Source organism: Sciurus vulgaris, assembly GCF_902686455.1.
Source record: "Sciurus vulgaris genome assembly, chromosome: 3".
NCBI classification, from domain to species: Eukaryota; Metazoa; Chordata; class Mammalia; order Rodentia; family Sciuridae; genus Sciurus; species Sciurus vulgaris.
The window spans coordinates 178,127,360-178,150,517 of record NC_136463.1 but is presented as its reverse complement, the minus strand read 5'-3'; the positions used below and the strand labels follow the sequence as shown (position 1 = coordinate 178,150,517).

The window sequence follows — 23,158 nt, the reverse complement described above, 5'->3', positions numbered from 1 at the left end:
TTACACATTTGTTATTTTAAAGGCATTTTTACCTAAGGTATGATCATCTTATGTCAAATTTTACTTGTGATGAAATGCTATAATGTTTTTATTCCAAAAGATTAGGTTTTGAGCTTAGCCTAAAAATATGAACAGAAGTTTTTCCTTTTCCCCAGAATTCTGGAACTAGAGAGTAGATGGGGAGGGTTTTCTGCTGTTGGGGCAGGAGGGATCTGGGACACATGGAAACACAGCTCAATAGGAAGGAAATTCATCAGGAAGCAACGGAAAAAGAGCAGCTCTTGTCTACTTTCATATTGAACTCTTGGGTCAAGAGGCTGCTCCTGTTCTGGTGAGTTTCTCAACAGCATTGGGCTCCTCTCTGCTGGTTTTCTCAGCAGCAATAGCTGAGGCTTTCAGTGGGTCTAGGTTTCTTTGCTAATGAAAGACTCCTATGCATAGGACCCAAGACTGAGAAGAAAAGGTGCAAAGAGTCTGATATTTCCTTTGGGGATGTGGCTCAGTGATGAGCCCTTGCCTGGCACATGTGAAGCCCTGAGTTCAATGCCCAGCACCAAACAAATAAATGGAGCCAAAAGAAGGTACCTATCTTGTAAGACACTGGCACAAGAAATACAGACTTGTAGTCTTTCAAACGACAAAACTGTGTATATACTTTGAATGACATGTATGGTAAATTGTCACGTTTGAGTCATTGAGAGAGGGACTGGGTAACAATAGAAGAATCCACAAACTCAATGTGGGGGCAGGATCAGACCTGTGAGGACAACAGGTGGGAAGGGACTGGTATTACTACTGTGTCTTGAGCCCCAGGGAGGGATGCTCATTGGGAAGCCAGCAATTCTACCTGCATCCTTCTCTGAGGTGCCACACAGAAATCATATGGCAACAAGGCAATAACATAAGAATTATTTTTAAAAACAGACTTTCATAGAAGGAAATTCCAAGATTGGATCACGGTTTCTAATCCAATCTCTTTGTGGTGGTGACAGTGAACACTTTGAATTGAATACTAAGACTGTCAATAAGTTATGTTGCCTTTGAGACTTCTTCAATTCACTAGGTTAAGTTTATTTAATACAGCAAGCAAATCAAACTGGATTCTGTCATTGGACATGTGCTTCTCTAGGTCAGGAAAGAACTGCTTACCTGGAGCACCTGGGTTCCCTCGTGGACCTGGATGGGCCCTCAGCAAGCCTGAAAGAGATAAGTTTGACATTTAATATTTGGTTAATTTCATTACTTTATAAATATGATTATATATGTATATAAATCATATGTATAGCATATATATGTGTATATATACACATACATAGGAAGGAAGTTTTTCACATACCAAGGACATGTTAGAAAACATTGGTTCTATCACAGAAAAAAATCTTTAGAGCAATGAAGGATTAAAATGTTCCTAATGATTCTATTCAAAATAACAGTGGATCAAAGATAATGATCAAGGCTGGGAATCAGAAGTAGAAAGGACTGGGGATGAAACTCAGTGGTATACACCCCTGGGTTCAATCCCCAGTACCAAATGTGTGTGGGGGGGGGATAGGTAATGAGCAAGTTATACCTGTTTCTCCTTTTTCTCCAGCTGGACCAGGAATTCCATCATGTCCTTGGTTACCTCTTACACCTATTGGTCCAGGAAGTCCTGGGAATCCTGGAAGACCTGGAAAAAAAAATAATTCATAAACCAAAACAAAATCCATGGCATTTGAAGAGAGGACTTATTTCCTACCAGTGACTAGTGTGAATACCAGGGAAATGTGCAGATTTTTGTCAAAGGTGCTGGCTTTTCAGAGCTATAGTACATGAAGCTAGACTCATAGTAGAAAGCATGCACAGGTTAGTATTATCATGGAGGTGATTGTGTTTGGATGCTTAGTGGGAAGATATGAGGATCAGAATTAGAGAAGTGGAAACATCTAACTCCATTGCAGTACTATTTTTTGTGTCTGGGTGCTGAGTAACTGGAATTTCCTTCTAGAGGAGCAGTAAGCGAACCTCAGGAGAAAATGTGCTTCCCTCAAGAAAAGGGGCAGAACAAGTACAAAAATGAAACCTGGAGGGCCTTTTACTCCTGGATGGCCTGGGAAACCTTTGATTCCTTTAAGTCCAAAGTCACCATCAGGACCTGGCTTTCCTACAAATGGAGAGAGAGGAGAAGGAAAAGCAAACACGGAACAATTAATGCTTATAGCAGTGTCTGAAAGGTCACTTCCTGCGGTCACCTGTGCTCCAGCTGGCCTCAAAGAATCTCTGGTGATAGGTCCCCTCAAGCTTTTGTCTTGGCAGCTGTTCTCCCAGGGACCCACAGCAGAGAGGTGTCAAATCATTTTCAAAAGCACACGTATACCAACCACATGGACCACTCAATATCTGAAGTGCTTATTTTCATTGTAGTTAACTACAAACATGTTGAAACTTGTAGTGTTCCAACAGATAGTTTAAATGCTGTCTTTAGTTAAGTCCTGAAGCTGCAATCCAATAGTCAAAGCAATTGTTTTCAAGAAAACACAACAAAAACAAACCTAAGCTGTACGCTAATAAGAAAGCAATCCACTGTTTAACCCAGAAATATGCCAGAAAAAAAGAATCAGAATGATGTGTTAGGGTTTAAATTGTGTTGTCCTCAAATTCATATGTTGAAGCCTTAACCCACAGCTCAGGATGTCACTGTATTTAGAGATGAATTGTTGAAAATTAAGTAGAAACGAGGTGACTAGGGAGGGCCTTCATCCAATGGAAACACCAATTGAGTGGTGTCTTTATAAGAGGAGTTTAGGACTTAGACACTCAGCGGGAAGACAGGGAGAAGAATGAGCCAAAGCAGTGAGGTCTCAGAACATACAACACTGCAAATTGATCTCAGGCTTCTGAACTTGAAGACCCTCAGGAAAAAAAATTTCTGTTGCTTAAGTCACTCCACCTTGGGTATCTATTAGGGAAGTTTGTAAATCCATGCAAACATAAGATCATGCAGGTAAGCAACACTTCATATCATAGGCTGAATTTGTTGAGGTAGCAGTTCAGAAGTTTTGCTGGCAGAAGTATGTTTTTAGATTTCAGTTTCCCAAACACTAAAATTAGACTCCTCTTGGATAATTCACTGTTTCTTAGTGTCTTAGAATTTCAAGATCCAAGTCAAATAAAAACAATGGTAGCATGTAAGCATTCTGTTTACAAAGAATACTCCAGGAGGCTAGTATTACCACCCATAATGCTTCCAACTTTCAGAACCTTAAAGCCAAGGCTCACCTGGGTGGCCAGGATTTCCTGGACTTCCGGGGGCTCCCTCAGGTCCAGCAGGCCCTGATGTTCCAGGCAGGCCAGGGGGCCCTCTTTCTCCTTTCTTTCCCACGTCACCTGGCAATCCTGGATCCCCCTTAAATTCAGTCAAACACCTTTAAAATTCTCATATAAGCAGGATATGTGATTAGGATTAAGAATAAACTTTGTTCATTAATTCATTCATCAATTCGCATCAAGTTATCCGCTATAGCCAGTACCACAAAAGGTGCTGGGAATAAGTTGGTTACATGGTTTGTTGGTCACAATGCAAAATAAAAATGTAGCTCTCTCTCTTTTTTTTTAAATTGATTTCAAAACAACCACAGTAGACTATTAAACCAAGCCCAGGTCCTTCTTCACAGGGGACCTTTGTGATGACACAAGCTGCAAACCCTTGAAGCTGGCTCTTAGCAGCATGTGATGATTCCCATCGTGTGTATCATGTACGGATACCATCTCATATCCATACGTGATACACACAGCCCTGCCTTCATGGAGCTTCAGAGACCAGGGAGGAGATAAATACTAAACAATCACACAAATTTATAAACTATGATGACCGACTGGGGGTAAGAAATAGCTAAACCAAATGGATATATGTACTATAGTTACTATGCACATAGACTCAGGTATGGCAATCACACATGCAAAAAATACTTTGAGTGATTTAATAGTCATTAAATCTGTACTTCAGTCTTACGATAAATCAGAATACATGGGTTTGATGGTGACTTGTAAAATTTCCACTGTAGCTAAACTGTTATTGTTTTTTGCTAACCAGTTTATGCACAATTCTAAAAATTGTTTCTTATGGTTACCTGTGAAAATCTTAAATCTAAATAGAACAACAAATTAACTGAATGTGAATAAAGTCAAGTAGAATTCCTCACTGAGAAAATTTCTCAGTGGAAGGAGTCTTTTCCTGGATTCCTGAGAATTCAGTCTAAATGAAAAGGGAAAAGAATTTGTGTTCCAACTAATAAAGGGTTATTTTCCTGGATCCATGCAGGATCTAAAATTTTTCTTTCTTTCTTTCTTTTTTTTTTTTGATAATTACTACTGGAGAATATGAAAATTTTAAGAAAGGTAGTATTTTGTTGGCTCAAAAAAGAGGGAGAAGGTTCCGTAAGCAATAACTTGTATGTTTTGGAGTTGTATATTCTTGAACATCTGAGGAAAATATGGGCTCTTCCATACAAAAATTCGTATTCAAACACTTTGCATTCAGTTTCAGGAGGTAGTGTGTTTCTTGGGATTTCATAGATTCCTCTAGGGATCCAGGGAACCCATGTTAAAAACCCCTACGTATGGGAATTTCTACGTTGTTCTATAAGGGTCTAGCTCTGGCTGTTAGTGTAACTACAGTAAACATAAAGGTGAAAAAGCAACCAAAGCTCCTGAAACGTTTGATTGCTGCTTCACACAGCACACTATCAAGAGCTTTGACTTCCAACCTCGATTCGACAGACACAGCACAAGAACATGAGACAAGATGAAAACGTTCTGCATCATGGAATGAAAATACATTCTATCAACCAGAAAGATAAATGTATTCATCTTAGAATTCCATTTGCTTTTATTTATTTATTTATTTATTTATTTGTTTGTTTGTTTGTTTGTTTATTTATTTATTTATTTTTGCGGTGCTGGGGATTCAAACCAGAGCCTTGTGCTTGCAAGGCAAACACTCTACCAACTGAGCTATCTCCCCAGTCCTTCATTTGCTTTTTAATTAACCTTCTGAGTTACTTCATATCTTTTATGGTGACTTAATAAGACAAATGTTTTTGATTATAAGATTTGTAAGTCTGTGTGAGATGAGTCCGTGGCAGAGACTAGACACTTTATTTCACAACAGAAAAAACCCTGCCCTATCACGTAGTGTGGGCTTATCATCACTGCCTCCTTCTGGAAACACACTTAAATTGCAGGGACAGAGAAATTTCTTGGTGGCTGAAACAGGATTTCTGCAGTAGACAACTCAGTGCTAGAGAGGCATCCTCAGTTGTGCCTAAAAGTAATAATATTTTCAATGTCTTTGCCCACATTGAATCTGAATGCTTATTAATATTTCTGTGGCTTTCCCTCACTCCCAAACATAAATATTTCAGTGGCCTATGTACCTTTGGTCCTGGTGGTCCTGGCTTTGTGTCTTTTGAGTAACCTGGTTCTCCCTTATCTCCTTGGAGACCATGAGTACCTGGGAAGCCTGGTCTTCCAGCAAGACCTGGAAGTCCTAAAGGTCCTCTTTTTCCTTTAGAACCTGAAATTAAGAACCATATCAGATAAAATAGGTAAACATGGAAGTCTTTAAGTGTTCTTCTTTTGACCTTCATGAACTTGGTTTTTCAGAATCACAAATACATCAAGAAGTTATGATATGTAATTTTTATACAGCATAAATATTTATTGTGTTCTCATTCATGTTCTAGTTGCACAGAATACCTGCATCTAACAGAAAATCTACTTATTTTAGATGAGCATTCTTTTAAGTGGAAAAGTAGGACAACATGTAGCATAGAAAATCTAGAAGTATAACCTGTTGTCAGCTCATGGACTCATAACAGGACCTAATGCCTTACCTGGCACACCCATGTTCCCCATGCTTCCTGGCACACCACGTGGTCCTGGTTCTCCAGGATTCCCAGGGCTTCCTGGATCTCCCCGAGGGCCTTAAGAACAAAGGAAGAGTAAATATGTCCTGCATAGTTCCTAGGCATAGTAGGTGCTCAATAAATATCTGTTTCTTGCATGAATGAAAATCCAAAACAGTAGGACTGCTGGTATAAGTTCCTGTTTAGCTCTCTTTATGTTTTCTGATATGGCCTGGGTACTTAAAACATGTGAAACTAGAGAAAGTGACCTTCTCATCAGCAGGTCTAGATTTCAATCATCAAAGCCATTCTAGAACCAACAGCAGCAGGAAAGGGTGGACTCTTACAATTATACAGTAATATATTTCCAATTGCATACTGGAATTTTATTGCCATGTAACATCTTTGTTACTGAAGTGGTTGGGGAATGAGGGACCACTTTAATAGTTTAAAAAATTACTTTGCAACTGGTCATGGTGGCACACACCTCTAATCTCAGCTATTCAGACAAGAGTTTGAGGTCAGCCTGGGCAACTTAGCAAGATTATGTCTGAAAATAAAAAGTAAAAAGGACTGGGAATGTAGCTTAGTGACAGAGTGCTCCTGGTTTTCATCTCCAATACTGCACCAACAAAAAACAAAATGAAACAAGAAACAAGAAACACAACTTTGCAAACTCAATAAGTTGTTTAATAAATGAAGGGCAAATCTGAAAACCTCTAGAGCACTAATTTTCAACTTTTACATATGATATTATAACAAATTATCATTTATAATACAGATCGGCCATTTCAAAATAAAATTTTGAGTAGAAAATGGAACTATGTGTAGGTTAGTCTGTTTAGTTAATATAGGCCAACTATGAAACACCTTAATTTTGGTTTAATTAAGAAGCAAATTTCTGCTGGAACACTATTAAAACAGGCTTCATATTCTACCCAATAAGTATAGAAGCAAGTTTTATTACATGTAGAGCTAGGAAAATTGAAAAAATGGCATTTCTGTTGGAGCATCAGCAATACCTGGTGGTCCTGGGGGTCCAGATGGTCCTTCATGGCCTTTTAAACCTGGAAACCCTGGAATGCCTCTGTTTCCTTTCTCACCTGGATTTCCTGTAAACCCTAAATTTAAAAAGCAGATATTAAAAGTACAGGTTGGAATTTTATCTGACTCATCCCCATCCCAGTTTAAACTGCTTGGATATTATTATACTATAACCTAGCATGTTTATTATGAGCATGGACAGATGAGGGTCTGTATCTTTTTCAGAAGAGGATTAAGTGAGATAATATATGTAAAGCACTAGCACAGTGCTTGGCAGGAACTAGTTCCCAGTGCACATTAACAATTATCATAATATCCAAATGTTAAGAATATTTTAAGCTTTAGTGGCCTAGAGACCTCTTCTTTTTTTTTTTTATAGTAAAGCACAACACTATGTACTACACAATTCTCATCTAAACAATTTTATTCTCAAAACATTAAGATTATTTTCTAAGTATTAGTTAAGTCAAAAGCCCTACCTGGAATCAGACTGTCAATCAGTGACAACTCTTGGGTTTGAACCTGAAGGATTATGGAAAATAACATCCCCCAAGACAACCCCCAGGGAAAACAGGAGGACCAGTGTGGCCCGGGAGGAGGGAGGGATAATAAGGCAAAAGTCAATCCTTCCCAGTAACAATGAGACCTGAAGGGACAGAGCGCTAGCTTCTGAACTTTAACCTTTCCCATTGCCAATGAGTTCTGGAAGAAGAAAAGCAAATAGTGAAGCGTTGGGTAGCAGTGGGAGCATGCATCCCTTCCCAGCAACAATAAGTTTCAGACTTCTTATAACTTTTCCCCTAACAGCCCAAACCAACACATTCTGCTTCAGTCTCCAATGATGAAGCCACCCTCCTTGTAACCTATAACACACAGACAGACCCCTTCTGAACCCGGGGGCCATTTTCTACCCAGAAAGTGAAGCCATTCAGTGCCTGACTCCACAGCTGAATAAAAGACAGTGCTGATCCGTGAAATTTGTTCCCGTCTCGTCATTTGTGCTTACAGAATCCAGTAAAAAGCTCATGAACTTTCCAGAATTCCATTCCACTCGTCCTAAAATTACAGGTTTGGTCATATAATTCTCCTGCTCATTAATACTCATTGAATCCCTTTTGCCTACAGAGTACATGGCAAACTCACCTGCCTGGATAGTGTGTTCAGGTCTGCATGGTTTGCCTTTGTACCTTTTCTCAAGCAAATTTCCTTCCCTTGACTGTTGTCCTGCCTATGAACTTATTCATCTACTCACATATGGATCGAGCATTTAAATAGTAGACAGGTCTTGTAATGAGCACTGGAAATAAAAATAAACCAGGCTTCCTTTCCCAAGTTTTTAGTGTTTAATTGGGAAGATGGCCAGCTAAACAAGAAATTACCACCAGTGAGATAAGTTCTGAAATAGAATTCGGCACTAAATGCCACAGAGAAGAATTTCTGGAAGAAGGACTGCTTTTTAGCTCAGCCTTGAAGTTGGAATGAGAGTTAATTGGGTGGAGAAAGCATGGAACGAGACAGGTTTCCCAGGCAAGAACACAGCACGTGCAGAGGACTGGTACATGGCAGGGGGTAGATTGTTCTGTTTTGCGCCTTTATTTTTTCTATTTGTGCTATTTATCACAATCTATGAATACATATTGTTTAGTGTGTTCATTTGCTTCAGTCCACAGGACAAATCTGGCTTGATTTTATGAGACTCGAGAGCTAAAGATGGTTTGCACATTGTTAAAGGGATATCAAAACAAAACAAACATAAGCACAATCAGAGAAGAGTATACAACAGGGACTATATGTGGTCCACAAAGTATCAGATATTTGCTCCTTGGTGTGATGGGCTGACAGATCTGGCTCCATGAGAATGTTCTAGGCCAGACTCTAAGGGAAATGACTAAACAGACTCCATTTTGCTCTGAGACTCCATGTTATGTAGGAAATAAGCTTCTCCCATGAGAACACCCCACCTCTGTGCCCATCATCAGTTACTTAGTGTGACATGATTAACAATACAGAATGACAATTCCTATGTAAAGAAAAATTGCTCTCTTTTGATTCCTATGGCTGCTAAACAATGTACCATGTGAACAGTGATTGTGTGGATATGAGTAACCATTATTTAGTTTGTACCTAGGTAAGGGTCATTTTGACCCACTTCCCCCTCTGTTGATGATCTCATGATGTTAGTGTGTAATTTTGAATCATAGCAACAGATTGATGTGATTTTTGGTGTAAGAATCCCTACAACCCTGTGGTCAGGGCTGTTCTCCCAACAGCCATTTTTTGGGGCATTGTGTGAGACAGTCAGCTGCCGGCTTAATAAAGACTCTCAAATTTGGACTTCTCAGTGGTGATCAGTCTGTTCTTAAGTTGCGTCCCATAACACTTGGTTTGTACAAATATTTATGGACCCTTTCATGCTTTTCTCCCACTAACAATAAATTTCTCCATGATAGGAGTCCAAGTTGGCTTTTGTTTCTTCTGCGTATTCAGGACATAATAAAATGCCTAATCCATAGACTTCAAAAAATAATTGTGATTACACTCCATTTATTGTGAACTATCAAAATATATAAATGCATTCTACTATCATGTACAACAAATTAGAACAAATAAATAATAATAATTGTTGGAAAAAATACTTTTTGAGTTCATAAATGTCATGTTGCTGGAGAGATAGGTAAAGGGCAAATGGTCAAGATAATTGTAGGCCAGGCTAAGGAGTTTGAATTCTTTTTTTTTTTTTTTTCTTTTTGCAGTACTATAGATTGAACCTTAAACTTAGGGTGGCTCTACCACTTGAGCCACCTGACCACCCATCCCCACCCCCCAGCCTTTTCCTTTTTCTGTTTTTTTTTTGGGGGGGGGTGGGGTGGGGGGAGGAGCAATGTCTCAGTAAATTACCCAGGCTGGTCTAAACTTGTGATCCTCTTGCTTCAATCTCCCAAGTAGCTGGGATTACAGACATGCACCACCATGCCAGGTTGGGGTCAGTTCGTAAAGCCAGTAGAGCCTTGGAAAGAGTCGCCTGCCTTCCTTCTCTTCTCTCCTTCCTTCCTTCCTTCCTTCCTTCCTTCCTTCCTTCCTTCCTTCCTTCCTTCCTTCCTTCCTCCCTCCCTCCCTCCCTCCCTCCCTCCCTCCCTCCCTCCCTCCCTCCCTCCCTCTCTCTCTCTCTCTTTCTTTCTTTCTTTCTTTCTTTCTTCTCTCTTCTTCTTCTTGTTAATGCACTACAGTTATACATAATATTGGGTTTCATTCTGATGTAATTATTCAAGCATAAACTCAGAAGCTTATCTGAATTTCACTCATGATTTAAATTCTCTCTCATGGAAGTTTCTCTAGCCTAGTTGCAGTGTTTTCTGCTTCTTTCAATAACCACAAGGCCCCCTGCCAGGATACCCAGCTGCACAGAGAGGAGACCAGTTATGACCTTGCCAATGAGTCATAGCAGCATGAGGCCCATCTCTGCCACTTCCTGTCAGAGTGGCATTATAAGTAACTTGACCTATTTCCCATCTGTAAAATGGAATCATAGCAATTATAGTATCTCCTCCTAGGGCTGTTGTGAGATTAAATGAGTCAATATTTGAAAAATTTAGAATAGTGCTTGCACATAGTAAATGCTATGTAGGTCTTTGTTACATAACAGAATAGTACTAATTTGCAATATCATATTATTTATTATCTTTTCATACATATGACTAAGTTTCCCATGCGGATTTCTCAGAGAGAAGACAGCTCATTTGTGACCTTGATGTCTCTTTCATATCTGCAGTGGATATCTTTGTGTCAGAAATTCAAATTTTTATAAGTGGAGCATACTTAATTTAGAAAGGCCCAGATAATTTGCTTCATTTCTGTTGTTCAATCTGTGCTCCTTGTTATGCATTTGAAATACTAAGAGCTTTGACACATGCTGTAATTTGTGTGAGTAAATTGTAGAATTTTGTTGGAAGCATAGAATAGCATGTGTCCTCCTATATTTTACAAAAGAATTCTTTAATTGTAAAATTAGTATTTATTGCACATTTAGGCTGTGAGAGCCAAATTTTAGCTTATGTAGGCACAGATATGCTATTCATATTTTTTTCCAAATGTTTCCAACACTCTCCAAATAACGTAGAATAGTAAAGTGGTAACCATGCAGACAGTTAGTGAGGACTGGAAATTTGTGCTAGTATTTTTTTTTTCATATCTTTATTTAAGTTAGATCTAGTAGAGTCTTTTGAAACTCATCTTACTTTCTATTCCATTGCTAAAAATGGTGTACAATCTTATGTTTGCACTAGAAGTAAAAGATCTCTCCAGTAGTAGCTTGAGAGGGAGTATAACAAAAGGCTTTTACTTCCTAGATTTCTTTTGTGCAAAAAAAAAAAGACAAAAAACAATTTCCTCAGCACAGGGTGATGCTCACCTGTAATCCCAGTGACTTCTGAGGCTGAGGCAGTAATTTAATGAGTCCCTAAAGAATTTAGCAAGACCCTGTCTCAAAAATAAAAATAAAAAAGGGCTGGGGAAGTAGTTCAGTGGTTAAGCATCACTGGGTACAAAAAAACAGAAACAAAAACTTGTGATAAAATTTTTCCCAGTGATTATTTTTTCCGTTGGCAAATGAGTTGGATTCAATCTCTCTCTCTGTCAATCACTCTTAAGAGTGAGATGTCACTTTTGGGAAATCTGCCCTAACTCCTGGACAGAGTTATTCAGTCCTTCTAGTATGGTCTGCAACACCCTGTGCAGAATTTTTAAAGCAAATCTCCTGGACTAAAAATCCTTACTTGCCAAGCATATAAATATTTGTTGAATATGATTTTACTTCTCAAAATTCTTTACAAATTTCTCAAAGCATGATATGCTGTGCAACTACAAACACATTTTAATTTTATTCCTTCATTGCTATGGAACTTTCATCTGCAAAGGTAACATTTTATCCGGTAGTTCTTTGTTTTTCTAAAGTTGGGATTGTATTTGGTCAAGCGGCATGCTGAAACCCTCTACGCTGTGTAATTAAGATGCATCAGGGGGGAAAAATTAGTCAGGGGGACTGAAAGGGAGGTCTCCTGAAAATTTGGTTTTATATTGCTTGTATTAATCACATGACAAAAATTGCCCTGAGAGGCACTCAAATAACTTGAAATAATTTTAATGGACTTAAATTTTAGCCTAATAGCCATACCTTTATTAATACTGTTAATACAATTAACAGTATTTCTAAAGGATAAATTTTTCATAACACACTTTCTTCATATTATTCTCTAAGGAATTCTAAGCATGAGAAGAAGTTTTAAGATGCAATCAGAAAAATCCATCCTAAGCCAGGCATGTGGTGTGCACCTGTAATCCCAGTGGCTCTGGCAGCTGAGGCAGGAGGATCACAATTCAAAGCCAGTCTCACTAACTTGGTGAGACCCTAAGTAACTTGGGGAAATGCTGTCTCAAAACAAAATATAAAAAAGGACTGGGGATCTAGCTCAGTGATTAAGTACCCCTGTTTTCAATCCCCAATACCTCCCTCCCTGCGAAAGAAAGAAAGAAAAGAAAGAAAGAGAGAGAGAAAGAAAGAAAGAAAGAAAGAAAGAAAGAAAGAAAGAAAGAAAGAAAGAAAGAAAGAAAGAAAGAAAGAAAGAAAGAAAGAAAGAAAGAAAGAAAGAAAGAAAAATCCATTCTGGTAATCAACAGAGTAGAATGTGGGGATAGATGTTTTTATTTCAGTCAAAGAAGTTTCTTTTTCTCTTGTTTTTTGGGGAGGTACCAGGGATTGAACTTAGGGGCACTTGACCACTGAGCCACATCCCCAGACCTATTTTGTATTTTATTTAGAGAGGGTTTCACTGAGTTGCTTAGTGTCTCAACGTTGCTGAAGCTGGCTTTGAACCCTCGATCCTCCTGTCTCGACCTCCAGAGCACTGGGATTATAGGCCTGCACCACGGTGCCCAGCCAGGGAAGTTTCTTAATGTGAATTTTCTAAGGGTTTCATTTCCCTCACACTAGGCAAAAGTGGGTTTTTGAGGTTTATAGTTTAGTAATTTACTAATGATAACTTAAGTATAGCAAAGCAAAATGCAGATTAACTCAGAAATAAAAAAAAAAAGGTGTGCATCAAGGAGGTAACACATATTTTAGAAGGTACATAAACTCAGATCCAGTGCATGCTCAGCTGGCTGTGTGGCTTGGATAGAACCCTAAACATGACCCTCATTATTCTCATTTGTCAACTACAGGGATTTGCCTGGATAGTGTCTTAGTTCCACCGTCAGCTCTAATGTTCTGATTCTAAATGTAGAAAATTTCTTACCCTTGGGCCCTGGTTCTCCTTTGTCTCCCATTAAGTGGACTATTTGTGAAGGACCCTGGTTTCCTTTATCTCCTTGCTCCCCTCTGGCTCCAGGGGGTCCTCTCTCACCCTTTATTCCTGGTATTCCGAGGCTACCTAACAGACAGGAGTAACAACATCAAGTTCTTCATTCTTCAAATAGTTCACAGAAATTCAAAGTTAACAGGACTTGCAATGAAAGAATGAAAAAAGGTTAACTGTGCTGAGAATTTGAAAGTTTCCCCAAATCGGAAGCCACATAAGGGGAGTGGTATAAGCCTGCAGGGAGAAAATAGGGTTCCATTCAAATGGGAAAAAGGAACACAGAAACCAGGAAGGTCAAACTCTGTTGGTCTCTTAGAACTATTTTCTCCCCAAACAATGAAGGGTAGTTTATTGCTAAATAAATGAATGAGGTCCATACCTCCTGAGATCTGGACACTTACCCTTCTGCCCCTGTATGCCTGGGTTCCCAGGAGGCCCAGGAGGGCCAGTGGCTCCAGGATGGCCCATCATCCCAACCATGCCCCTTCCGCCTGTGGAAGCAAATTGACACAAAGCAGCACATGTTGTACAGAACAGGAAAAACAAAGTATTCTGTAAAATAAACTGTGCTTAGAAAAAGATGTTGGGAATTGAAGGAGTAGCAGGAACTTCACTGATCTCCCTCTGGAGAGTTGCACAGAATAATAACTTAATGGACAAATTATCCTTTTGTTCATACTGTTGGGCTACTATCATGTGCCAGCACTGAAGACACATCAGCTGATAAATTCTCCCTCTCATAGTACTCACTTTTCAATAAGTACATTGAAAAACCAAGTTTCCCTAGATACAAGTATTAAGGGAAAGCATGAAATAAAGGGATACACTAGAAAGCTATTGTAGAGGAGGTAGAAGGATAGAATGCTCCAAAACTTCAACAGATTTTGTTTTCAACCACAAATGTAATTTACAACCAATGAGTTCCCATGTAGATGAGGTAAAAAAAAAAAAAGATCATTTACTTGTCTAGAAGATGGATTAGTAAATGGTCTGCTTAAGTTAATATCCTGGGCTTCACTCTGGAGGGGAGATCAGTGAAGTCCTTATGCCTTGTGGAAATGGTTAGACTATTCTCCCCAAAATATGAACTATGAAAGTTGCCATGAAATAAAAAGGATAATAAAGAAATATTATAAACAACTCTATGGCAACAAATTAGGTAACTTAGACAAAATGGGCAAATTCCTAGAGAAATACGGATTACCAAAATGGTCTCTAGAAGAAATAGAAAGTCCAAATAGACCTATAACAAGAGACTTAATGGCTAAAATAAAGGCTTTCCACAAAGCAAGGCCCAGGCCCAAATGACTTTGCTCATAAATTCCACCAAATGTTTAACGAATAGCAATTCTTCACAGTGTCTTCCGCAAAATACAAGTCGGGGAAACACTTCCTGGCTCATTCTATAAGGCCAACATTGACCTGACAGAGGCATCACAAGGGAAAAAAAACGACAGACCAATATCCCTTTTAAATATAAATGTAAAAAATCTCAAAAAATACTAGTAAGTATATAATAGTGGTCTATGAAAAGGAGTACACAGCAAAAATAGCTAGGTTAAGAAATGTGATCATCCCACTACCACCATCTCCCTGCCCCTCGGTCCCTGTACCTTACAAATAATTCAGAACAAATGACTTGCACTAACTGAGAGGCATACAGTCACAAGTCTACACCTAGGTACAGCTTACAGAACCACCTTAAGGGGAACATGCAAAGGAAGATATAAGAAGAAAACCAAAAATGCATGCACGCACACACGCACACACAATACCTGGTGGTCCTAAAAATCCGGGAGTTCCTGGATATCCTTTGTGACCAGGTGGTCCCATCTCACCTGGATGACCTGGTTTTCCTGGTTGGCCATGTTCTCCAGGGAATCCTGACCTATCCAAGCCTGGAATGCCTGGGTCTCCCTTTGGCCCTGTTCCTCCTCTTCTGCCTATATATAAATGAATACATGCGTGCATGAGTGAATCAGCAAACATGCTTTCCCCACCAAACCCAGAAATATTTTGTGGCTGCATTTTCTACCTGTGTGATTCTAAATAAACTGCACATTTCTCTTTCTCTCTCTCTTTCTCTCTCTCTTCTTTCTTTGTGTGCGTTTCATGTCTCCCCTTTGCAAGATAAAATTTCTAAGATTCCACTCTGGCTCTAACATCCTCTGTTTCAATGATTCATCCAGTAACAGAAGTGTAATATTTACATCTATTTCCTAGTTTGGTGGCGCATTCTGGGACTACGCTTTCTGACAGGCTCCATCTTTCACTTGTAGGAGACATATAGATCTACTTATGAGGAGAGCCATTGGATGCTTCTGGAAACAACAGTGTCTCTCTAACAAGAAGGTCTTAGCCAAGATCTTGTTTGTGAACATATGAGCAATATGATAGCCCAGAGACATTAACTGAGTTCTAAAGAATTTTTCCCAGAAACAGTCACCAGATTTGGACAAGAGGAGCTAAAATATAAAGTTTTCCATTATCTGGAACACATAACCTGTATCTTTTAGATTTATTTGCATGTCCTTTCTTATACGTTGCTTGTAAAACAGCTACATATGTTAGCTTACAACTTGTTAAATTTACTCTATTTCAATAAAGAAATTCACCACTTGAATTATACTTATGAAAGTATTAAAAGTAAAATGTTGCCTGAGAGTGTAAGTATGTAAATACACATGCAAAATATCTAGCTAGCTACCTACCTATTTATTTCTCTGTCTTTGGTATTCATATTTTCTCATATAAAAGATACAAACCAACTTGCTGTATTAACTTCAGGTCTCTTATTCTATTGGTGGTATATACTGCTATGTGCAACAAATCTGTAATAGCAAAGTTTACACTTCTAAAATAGCATTTCTCAATGAACAGCAGTCAGGCTTTGTTGCTGGACAATTCCCATGTTAAACAGCAAAGTGCAGAGCCAGTGGCCCCTGGCACTCACCTGCCTCCTGCCTGGTTTGGAAGTCCACCTCTGTTATGGTTTGGATATGAGGTGTCCCCTAGAAGCTTACGTGCAAGATAATGCAAGAAGGTTCAGTGGAGAAATGACTGGGTCGTAAGAGTCTTAATCCAATCAATGAATTAATCCCCTGGTAGGAATTAACTGAGTGGTAGCTGAAGTGGTGGGATGTGGCTGGAGGAGGTGGGAATTGGGGCGTGGCTTTGTGTACATATTTGTATCTGGCAAGGAGAGACCCCTCTCTCTGCTTTCTGATCATGATGTGAGTTGTTTCCCTCTGCCATATTCTCCCTCCATGATGTTCAGCCTTGAGGAATGGAGCCAGCCTTCCATGGACTGAGACCTCTGAAACCATGAGCCCTCAAATAAACTTTTCCTCCTCTACAATTGTCCTGATCAGATCTTGTATCACAGCAGGGAAAAAGCTGACTAAAACGTCCTCCTACCTGGTTGCCCTTGCAATCCATTTAGACCTGGAAGTCCTTGGGCTCCTCTGGGGCCCTCTAGGCACCTTCCTGGAGGTCCTCTTTCTCCAGGTGGCCCGGGCTGCCCTGGATCTCCTGAAAAAGAATCCAGGAGAATATTCAATTGCCAGAACTCAAGGTCCAAGTTGCTACTCCAATCATTCTTCCATAACCTCCCCCATCAACCTGTATTTAATACCTTAATGTGCCTTTTAGAGAGGACAGTCACGGAAAAGAAAAGAAGAAAGGAAGGGAGAAGAAAAGGAGGAAGAAAAGCAAGGCAGCCATGTTGAATGGGAAAATAATTAGGCCTCACAGGTTCTATTCATGGAACTAGAAGTTATTTTTGAGAAGAATTCTTCATTGCTAGAGCACCTACACATTCAGCTGGCTGCATTTTAGTCGAGCTCACAGTGGAGAAAAGTAATCACACTTGCTATTGTACCTCGTGGTCCATCAAGCCCTTCTTTTCCTGGAATTCCAGGGAGACCTGGAAGTCCAGGGAGTCCAATTTCTCCATTTTCCCCAGAATTGCCTCTTTCTCCTGGAAAACCTGGTTTTCCTGGTTCTCCAGGCCTGGCTAGTGCTGGTTCTCCCTATAGCACAGAAATTACGTTAGTTTCGCCACATAATGCTTCCAAACCCTCCTTGATACTGGCTAGTCTCTAATGCTGTTGACTTGAAAATAACCCCTCTGTTACGCTCCATGTCCATCTGCACAGACACTGCTATTCGATCAACTCTCCCTTTTCCACTCTGGTTGCTGACTTTGCTATGCAATTATGCTTCAGGATATGTAGCCTCCATTCTTTGAGAGGACGGATTTAGATAGCTCCACTTTTGATAGTTTTTCTCATGGCTCTCCACACTTTTTCCTAGGGGTCTCTCATTTTATATACCCTCGGTGTTCATGAAGTCATTAAGGAAGAAATAAACCTTCCTCCAAACACTTTTTTTTTTTTTTGTCCCGGGCTTGAATCCAGGGGTACTTAAGCACTAAGCCATATCCTTTTTTATATTTTATTTAGAGACAGGGTCTCACTGAGTTGCTTAGTGCCGCACAAAGTTGCTGAGGCTGGCTTTGAACTTGTGATCCTCATGTCTCGGCCTCCCAAGCTGCTGGGACTACAGGTGTGCACCACCATGCCCAGCTCAAATACCTTTTAAGGGAAGACAGTCCAGAGACACTTAAAAATATTTGATATCTTCATCATCCACAAATATACTGATAATTTCTATATCTGGAGCATGCTGGCTAATGGGGGCATTCCTACTGGGCAATTATGGTTTTCTCTTTCCTCCCCCAGGTTAGTCTGAGTGTTAATTCCTGCAGACCTTGGCTCCTGGGAAGCCTGGCTGTCCAGCTAACCCGGGCTCTCCCATTTTCCCAGGACAACCTGGTGATCCTTTTGTTCCTGGAAAACCTTGATCTCCTACAAAGAAAAACAAAAAAACAATAAATGTTGGAGATTAGTCTTATTGAAAGATTTGGAACAGTATCTCTCCTATTTTGTATACTTTTCTGAGGCAGCCAGCTAGAGATGTTTGTATGAAAGTTGGAATGATAAGAAAAAACAATGGATAAAGTAGCAATGAAAAAAAAAATTCAGTTCCAAGTCAGATTAGGTTGGTTCCCAATTTAAACAAAAAAATATTTCTTTCATTTTTCTTGTTTGATATGACCATAATTTTGTTTCAGCAGTTGCTCAAACTAGTGATGCTGGTTGACCATTTGACTTTGTTTTTGAAGTACATTTGACAAAGCGTACAGCTTAAAGATTTTGATGTATATATACATGCAAGTATGGCCCAGATCAGAAAGCTTTCAACACCCCCGGGGACCTTTCTCACCAGAGGCAACCAAGAAAATGAAATCCTGATGTCCTACAGCATCCATTCTAGGTAATGAGCTAACCTCTTCTTATGCACTTAAAGTCGGACATTTTCTACATTCTGAAAAGGAAACCCTGGCAGAGTGAGGCCGCCTTTGGAGAATGCCGACACGTCCCTAACTTGACCAAGGTTGGATTCATAGTTATTCGTGGGATTCATTAACTTCAACTGTGAAACTCTAAATCTCCACTTTCATACAGCTCTTAGACTAGTTCTGGCTCCACCGTTGACCATTGTCTTCCAGAGAGTGAATCCCTGGAGTTACAAAGCTAGGAGGCAACTCACTGATGCATCGACAAGGCAGGAGCAGGGCTTTGGGCCAGTAGGAAGAAACCCACCAAGAGGAATCAGAGCCATTCTTGAAACCCCATGAGAAATGTGATTGTGTTTTCCATTTTAAGTACTCATAAATTCAAATCAATATTCCCATATTTGAGCAGAATTGATGTATGATAAAAATTGATAACATTAACCCAAGAGACAAAATACCAAAAATAGATTATATTCTGACCAACATTTTAAATAATACTGAAACGAACATGAAATTGTCATAAAGTCTGAAGTTCTATGCTACACTGTTGGGATGGAGTTTCCTCATATGTGTCCTGGACAGGACTTTGATATACTCATCAGCAGGAACCTCAAGGTTATTATTCCATCTCTCAGCATCTGGATTTCTTCTCCTCCTCCTCCTCCTCCTCCCTTCTTCTTCTTCTTCTTCTTCTTCTCCTCCTCCTCCTCCTCCTCCTCCTCCTCCTCCCTCCTTCTCCTTCTCCTCCTCCTTTTTTTGTTTTTTTAGTGTGGTACTGGGGATTGAACCCAGGAGGGCTGTGTCACTGAGCTGTATCCCCAACCTCATTTAGTTTATTTTGAGATGGGTTCTTGTTAAGTTGCTGAGGCTGGTCTGGAACTTGTGGTCCTCCTGCTTCAGTCTTCCAAGTAACTGGGATTACAGGAGTGTGACACCATGCCCAACTGCAGCATCTGGATTTTGGGGAATTTTTTCACTTTCTTGGGAAACATCTTTTCTTAAAGGAAATTAACTTCTTAATTTATCATGGAGAGCACAGGAAAATCAGCTATTTGTGATATTTTGGGAGGGCTTGCTGGGGATTAAACTCGGGGTTTTCAATTGGTAAGCACATACTCTACCACAGAGCTACACCCTCAGTCCTATTAGTGATTTAATAATTCGTTTCTTATTTTAAAAATATGTAAAGTAATACATAAATGTAGAAAGCACAGAAAAAACAATCTCATGATTGAGAAGAATCACTATTATTTTGATGAATTTGGTTCCAGTTTTTTCCTATGCATTTAAAAAAATAACGTGATTGCATAAATCAAGGTGAGTTGTGCTTTTGTACATAACACTACTGTAAATTTTTAAGACTCAGTATCATTTTTCAAGGATGTTATAGGTATTTCCTATTTTATTCACTATATATACTTACGACTTGTAAATATTCACAATAAACCTTGAATTTTAGTTTTAAATTTATTTACCCTTAGGTCCGGGAGGTCCAGGAAATCCAATTCCTGGAAGTCCTGGTTCACCATCAGGTCCAGGAAGACCAGGATTACATTTCCCCATGGAGCCAGGGATACCTTAAAGACACACACACACACACACATATACACATATCAGCAACTTTTCTTCGATTGTTTTAAAAGAAATTGTCTAAGTTATCTGTGTCATCCCAGCCCATTTTGGAAACTAAGAAATAATTTTAACATAACCCCAACTGTATACCCTTCATCCTCACCCCTATCCAATGAACTAATTATTAGGAGATGCATAGAATTTTAAAAATATAACTTAGTTCCTTAAAAAAGTATTCTAGATATCTTGAACTCTATGTCTCCCTCATGCATAAAAAATAAAGTTTTAGATCACATTGGCAAAGAAAAGGTGCTGTGGAAAATACCCTGATCAACGATAGGCAAACATTCTTTGCTGACCCACCAAAAATCCGTGAAGATTATTTGCTCTCAAATAATTCATTATGCCAGTATGCCTTGGAACTTTTATGTTAGAAGCACCAGGAGGGATACTTTGGATAATCTCAAAGGAGTCTCAGAACGGAGTCCCCTGCCTGCTTGCTCACCTAACAGGTCTGGCTTGCGCTCTCTTTTGGAACCAACAAATACATATTTTTCCAGGAGAGAAAGGGTGCTATCTGATGTCATGCATGAGACTTGGCAAGAGGGGTACTCACCAGGCAGACCTGGGGGACCAGCATGGCCAGGGCGCCCTGGAGGTCCTGGGGGGCCTGGGACCGGTGTTGAAACACTGGATTCTCCCTTAGGACCTTAAGAAAATTTGTGATAAGATTGTGGTGCATATTGAAGCTTTTCTTGGATGATGGGAGAGAATATAATTATAAGGGACTTATACATATTCTCCCAAGGAAAATAAAAAATATCTCTGCTTCCAAAAGATCAAAACTAACTTAGGGATGACAATTCATAGAAACTTTTCTATTCCATCAACAAATACTTATATGCTTCTGCTATCATCTAAAGCTTGTTTCAACTAATAACCCAACAAGCTGGTCTATTGACTGAGTGTCCTTTCTCTAAAATTAATAATATGGAATTAAGTTGATGAATACTGATGGGACAGTGCTCTATTAGTGACTAGCTTCCATGAGAACGCAGTACGGTACATCGAACAAAACAGGAAGTGTGGCCCAGCACACTGGTCTGGACTTGAAGCTGGGCATTGCTATTTATAAGATCTGTGAGCTGGAGCACATTTCTTTTTTTTTTTTTTTTTTTTTTTTTTTTTATTGGTTCACAATTGTTATCCATAACATTAGGATTCATTTTGACATACTAATAAATGCGTGGAATATAATTTGCTCCAATTCAGTGCCTGGCATTTACCCTTATCCTCTCACTTCTCCTTGCTCTGTTCCCTTTCCTCTGCTCTACTTACCTTTCTATTTATTTGCATTTTTTAAAATTAGTGTCTTGTGGATGTACACAATGGTGAGTTCCACTGGATTCCATTCATACACGCACATTGGAAAGCTGTTCAGGTTCATTCCACGGTTTTTTCCTTGTCCATCCCTCCTCTCTCCCCGACAAGCCTCATCTTGTATGCCTCCTATCTTTCTTTTACTTTGACGGAGTTTCTACCACCCACCCTGTTTCTTTTCTCCCTTTGGTCCTCATTATTTTAGACTGTCTTTCACATATCAGAGAAAAAATTGTCCTTTGCCTTTCTGGGTCTGACTTACTTCACTTAGTTTTACAGTCTCCAATCCCATCCATTTACTGGCAAATGACATTATTTAATTCTTTTTTTATACCTGAGTAATACTCCATTGTATATATATTTCACATTTCATTTTCTTTATCTATTCATCTATCAAAGGGCGCCTAGGTTGGTTCCATAAGTTTGACTATTGTGAATTGTGCTGGTATAAATATTGATGTGATTACATCCCTTAGTATGCTGATTTTAGATATTTGGGAAATATAGAAGAGCAGGATTAGCCGAGTCATATGGCTCCATTCCTAGTTTTTTGAGGATTTGCCATACTGCCTTCCAGAGTGGCTACACAAATTGACAGTCCTACCAACAATGTATGAGTGTACCTTTCTCTCTACATCTTTGCCAATGCTAATTATTTGTATTCTTGACAATTGTCATTCTGACTGGAGTGAGATGAAATCTCAATGTAGCTTTGATTTGCATTTCCCTAAGTGCTAGGTATGTTAAATGTTTTTCCACAGATTTGTTGACCATTTGTATTTCTTCTTTTGAGAAGTATCTATTTAGTTCTTGGTGGGCACCTTTCTTAATCTCTGTCAAGTTCCTCATCTGTCATCAGGGAAATAATAACTACCTGACAGATAAGGATTCAAGATAATGTTATGACCACAGTAGCCAACATTACATCATGTTGGTGATTAGATGTGGCCATATAGTCATGTATTTATAGAAAAATACATGGTTTACAGTATGTGATGGGGAAATTTTGATAATAATGTGTTTTATGACAATGAATTAGTTCTTCATTAAAGATTCATGTTTAGAAACTTGAGAACAGAAGAGGGCTGAGTGATAGATCAGAACTGTGTCAATAAACTTTTTACGTAAGATAATAAATAACTTAGGCTTTGTGGCGCACGCAGATCTTTGTCAGAACTATGCAAGTCTGCCACGGTGTCCTGAGAACAACCAGAGAGGGGACATAAACAAGCCAGTGTGGCTGTGGTCCATTATCAACACTCTTATTTGAATCACTACATTTTTTAATGTATGACAAAATATTCTTAGAAGTTTTTTCAATTATTTAAAAATGTAAAAATCATGCTTAGATTGTGAACCATATGAAATTGGTCTGTGGGCTAGATTTGGACTATAGACCATCATAATGTGCTAATCCCTGGACTGGAACAACAGTTTCCAAAGTAAGTATGAACAAAAATAAGAATTTTATATATACATACATATGTGACAGATACGTGTGTGTATATATATGTATATATATCATAAAATAAGCTTTACATATACATGTATGGATAGAAATGTTG

The 23,158-nt window shown here is 39.1% G+C and overlaps 1 protein-coding gene across 5 annotated transcripts in view; it reads right to left on the bottom strand.

Moving 5' to 3' along the window:
- Nucleotides 1-23,158, bottom strand: part of COL4A3 (collagen type IV alpha 3 chain) — a 144,086-nt gene that overhangs the window by 16,964 nt on the left and 103,964 nt on the right. For all 5 annotated transcript variants that reach the window (XM_079132611.1, XM_079132614.1, XM_079132612.1 and 2 more), the window contains 15 exons: nt 20,830-20,922; nt 20,117-20,218; nt 18,053-18,150; nt 17,163-17,313; nt 16,700-16,813; nt 15,058-15,225; nt 13,684-13,773; nt 13,220-13,354; nt 6,908-7,006; nt 5,874-5,963; nt 5,415-5,554; nt 3,259-3,385; nt 2,063-2,143; nt 1,571-1,669; nt 1,150-1,197 (listed from right to left, as the gene is read on the bottom strand). In XM_079132611.1, the coding sequence (XP_078988737.1) occupies nt 1,150-1,197; nt 1,571-1,669; nt 2,063-2,143; nt 3,259-3,385; nt 5,415-5,554; nt 5,874-5,963; nt 6,908-7,006; nt 13,220-13,354; nt 13,684-13,773; nt 15,058-15,225; nt 16,700-16,813; nt 17,163-17,313; nt 18,053-18,150; nt 20,117-20,218; nt 20,830-20,922 (1,635 nt within the window). The remainder of the gene's footprint in view (nt 1-1,149; nt 1,198-1,570; nt 1,670-2,062; nt 2,144-3,258; nt 3,386-5,414; nt 5,555-5,873; nt 5,964-6,907; nt 7,007-13,219; nt 13,355-13,683; nt 13,774-15,057; nt 15,226-16,699; nt 16,814-17,162; nt 17,314-18,052; nt 18,151-20,116; nt 20,219-20,829; nt 20,923-23,158) is intronic.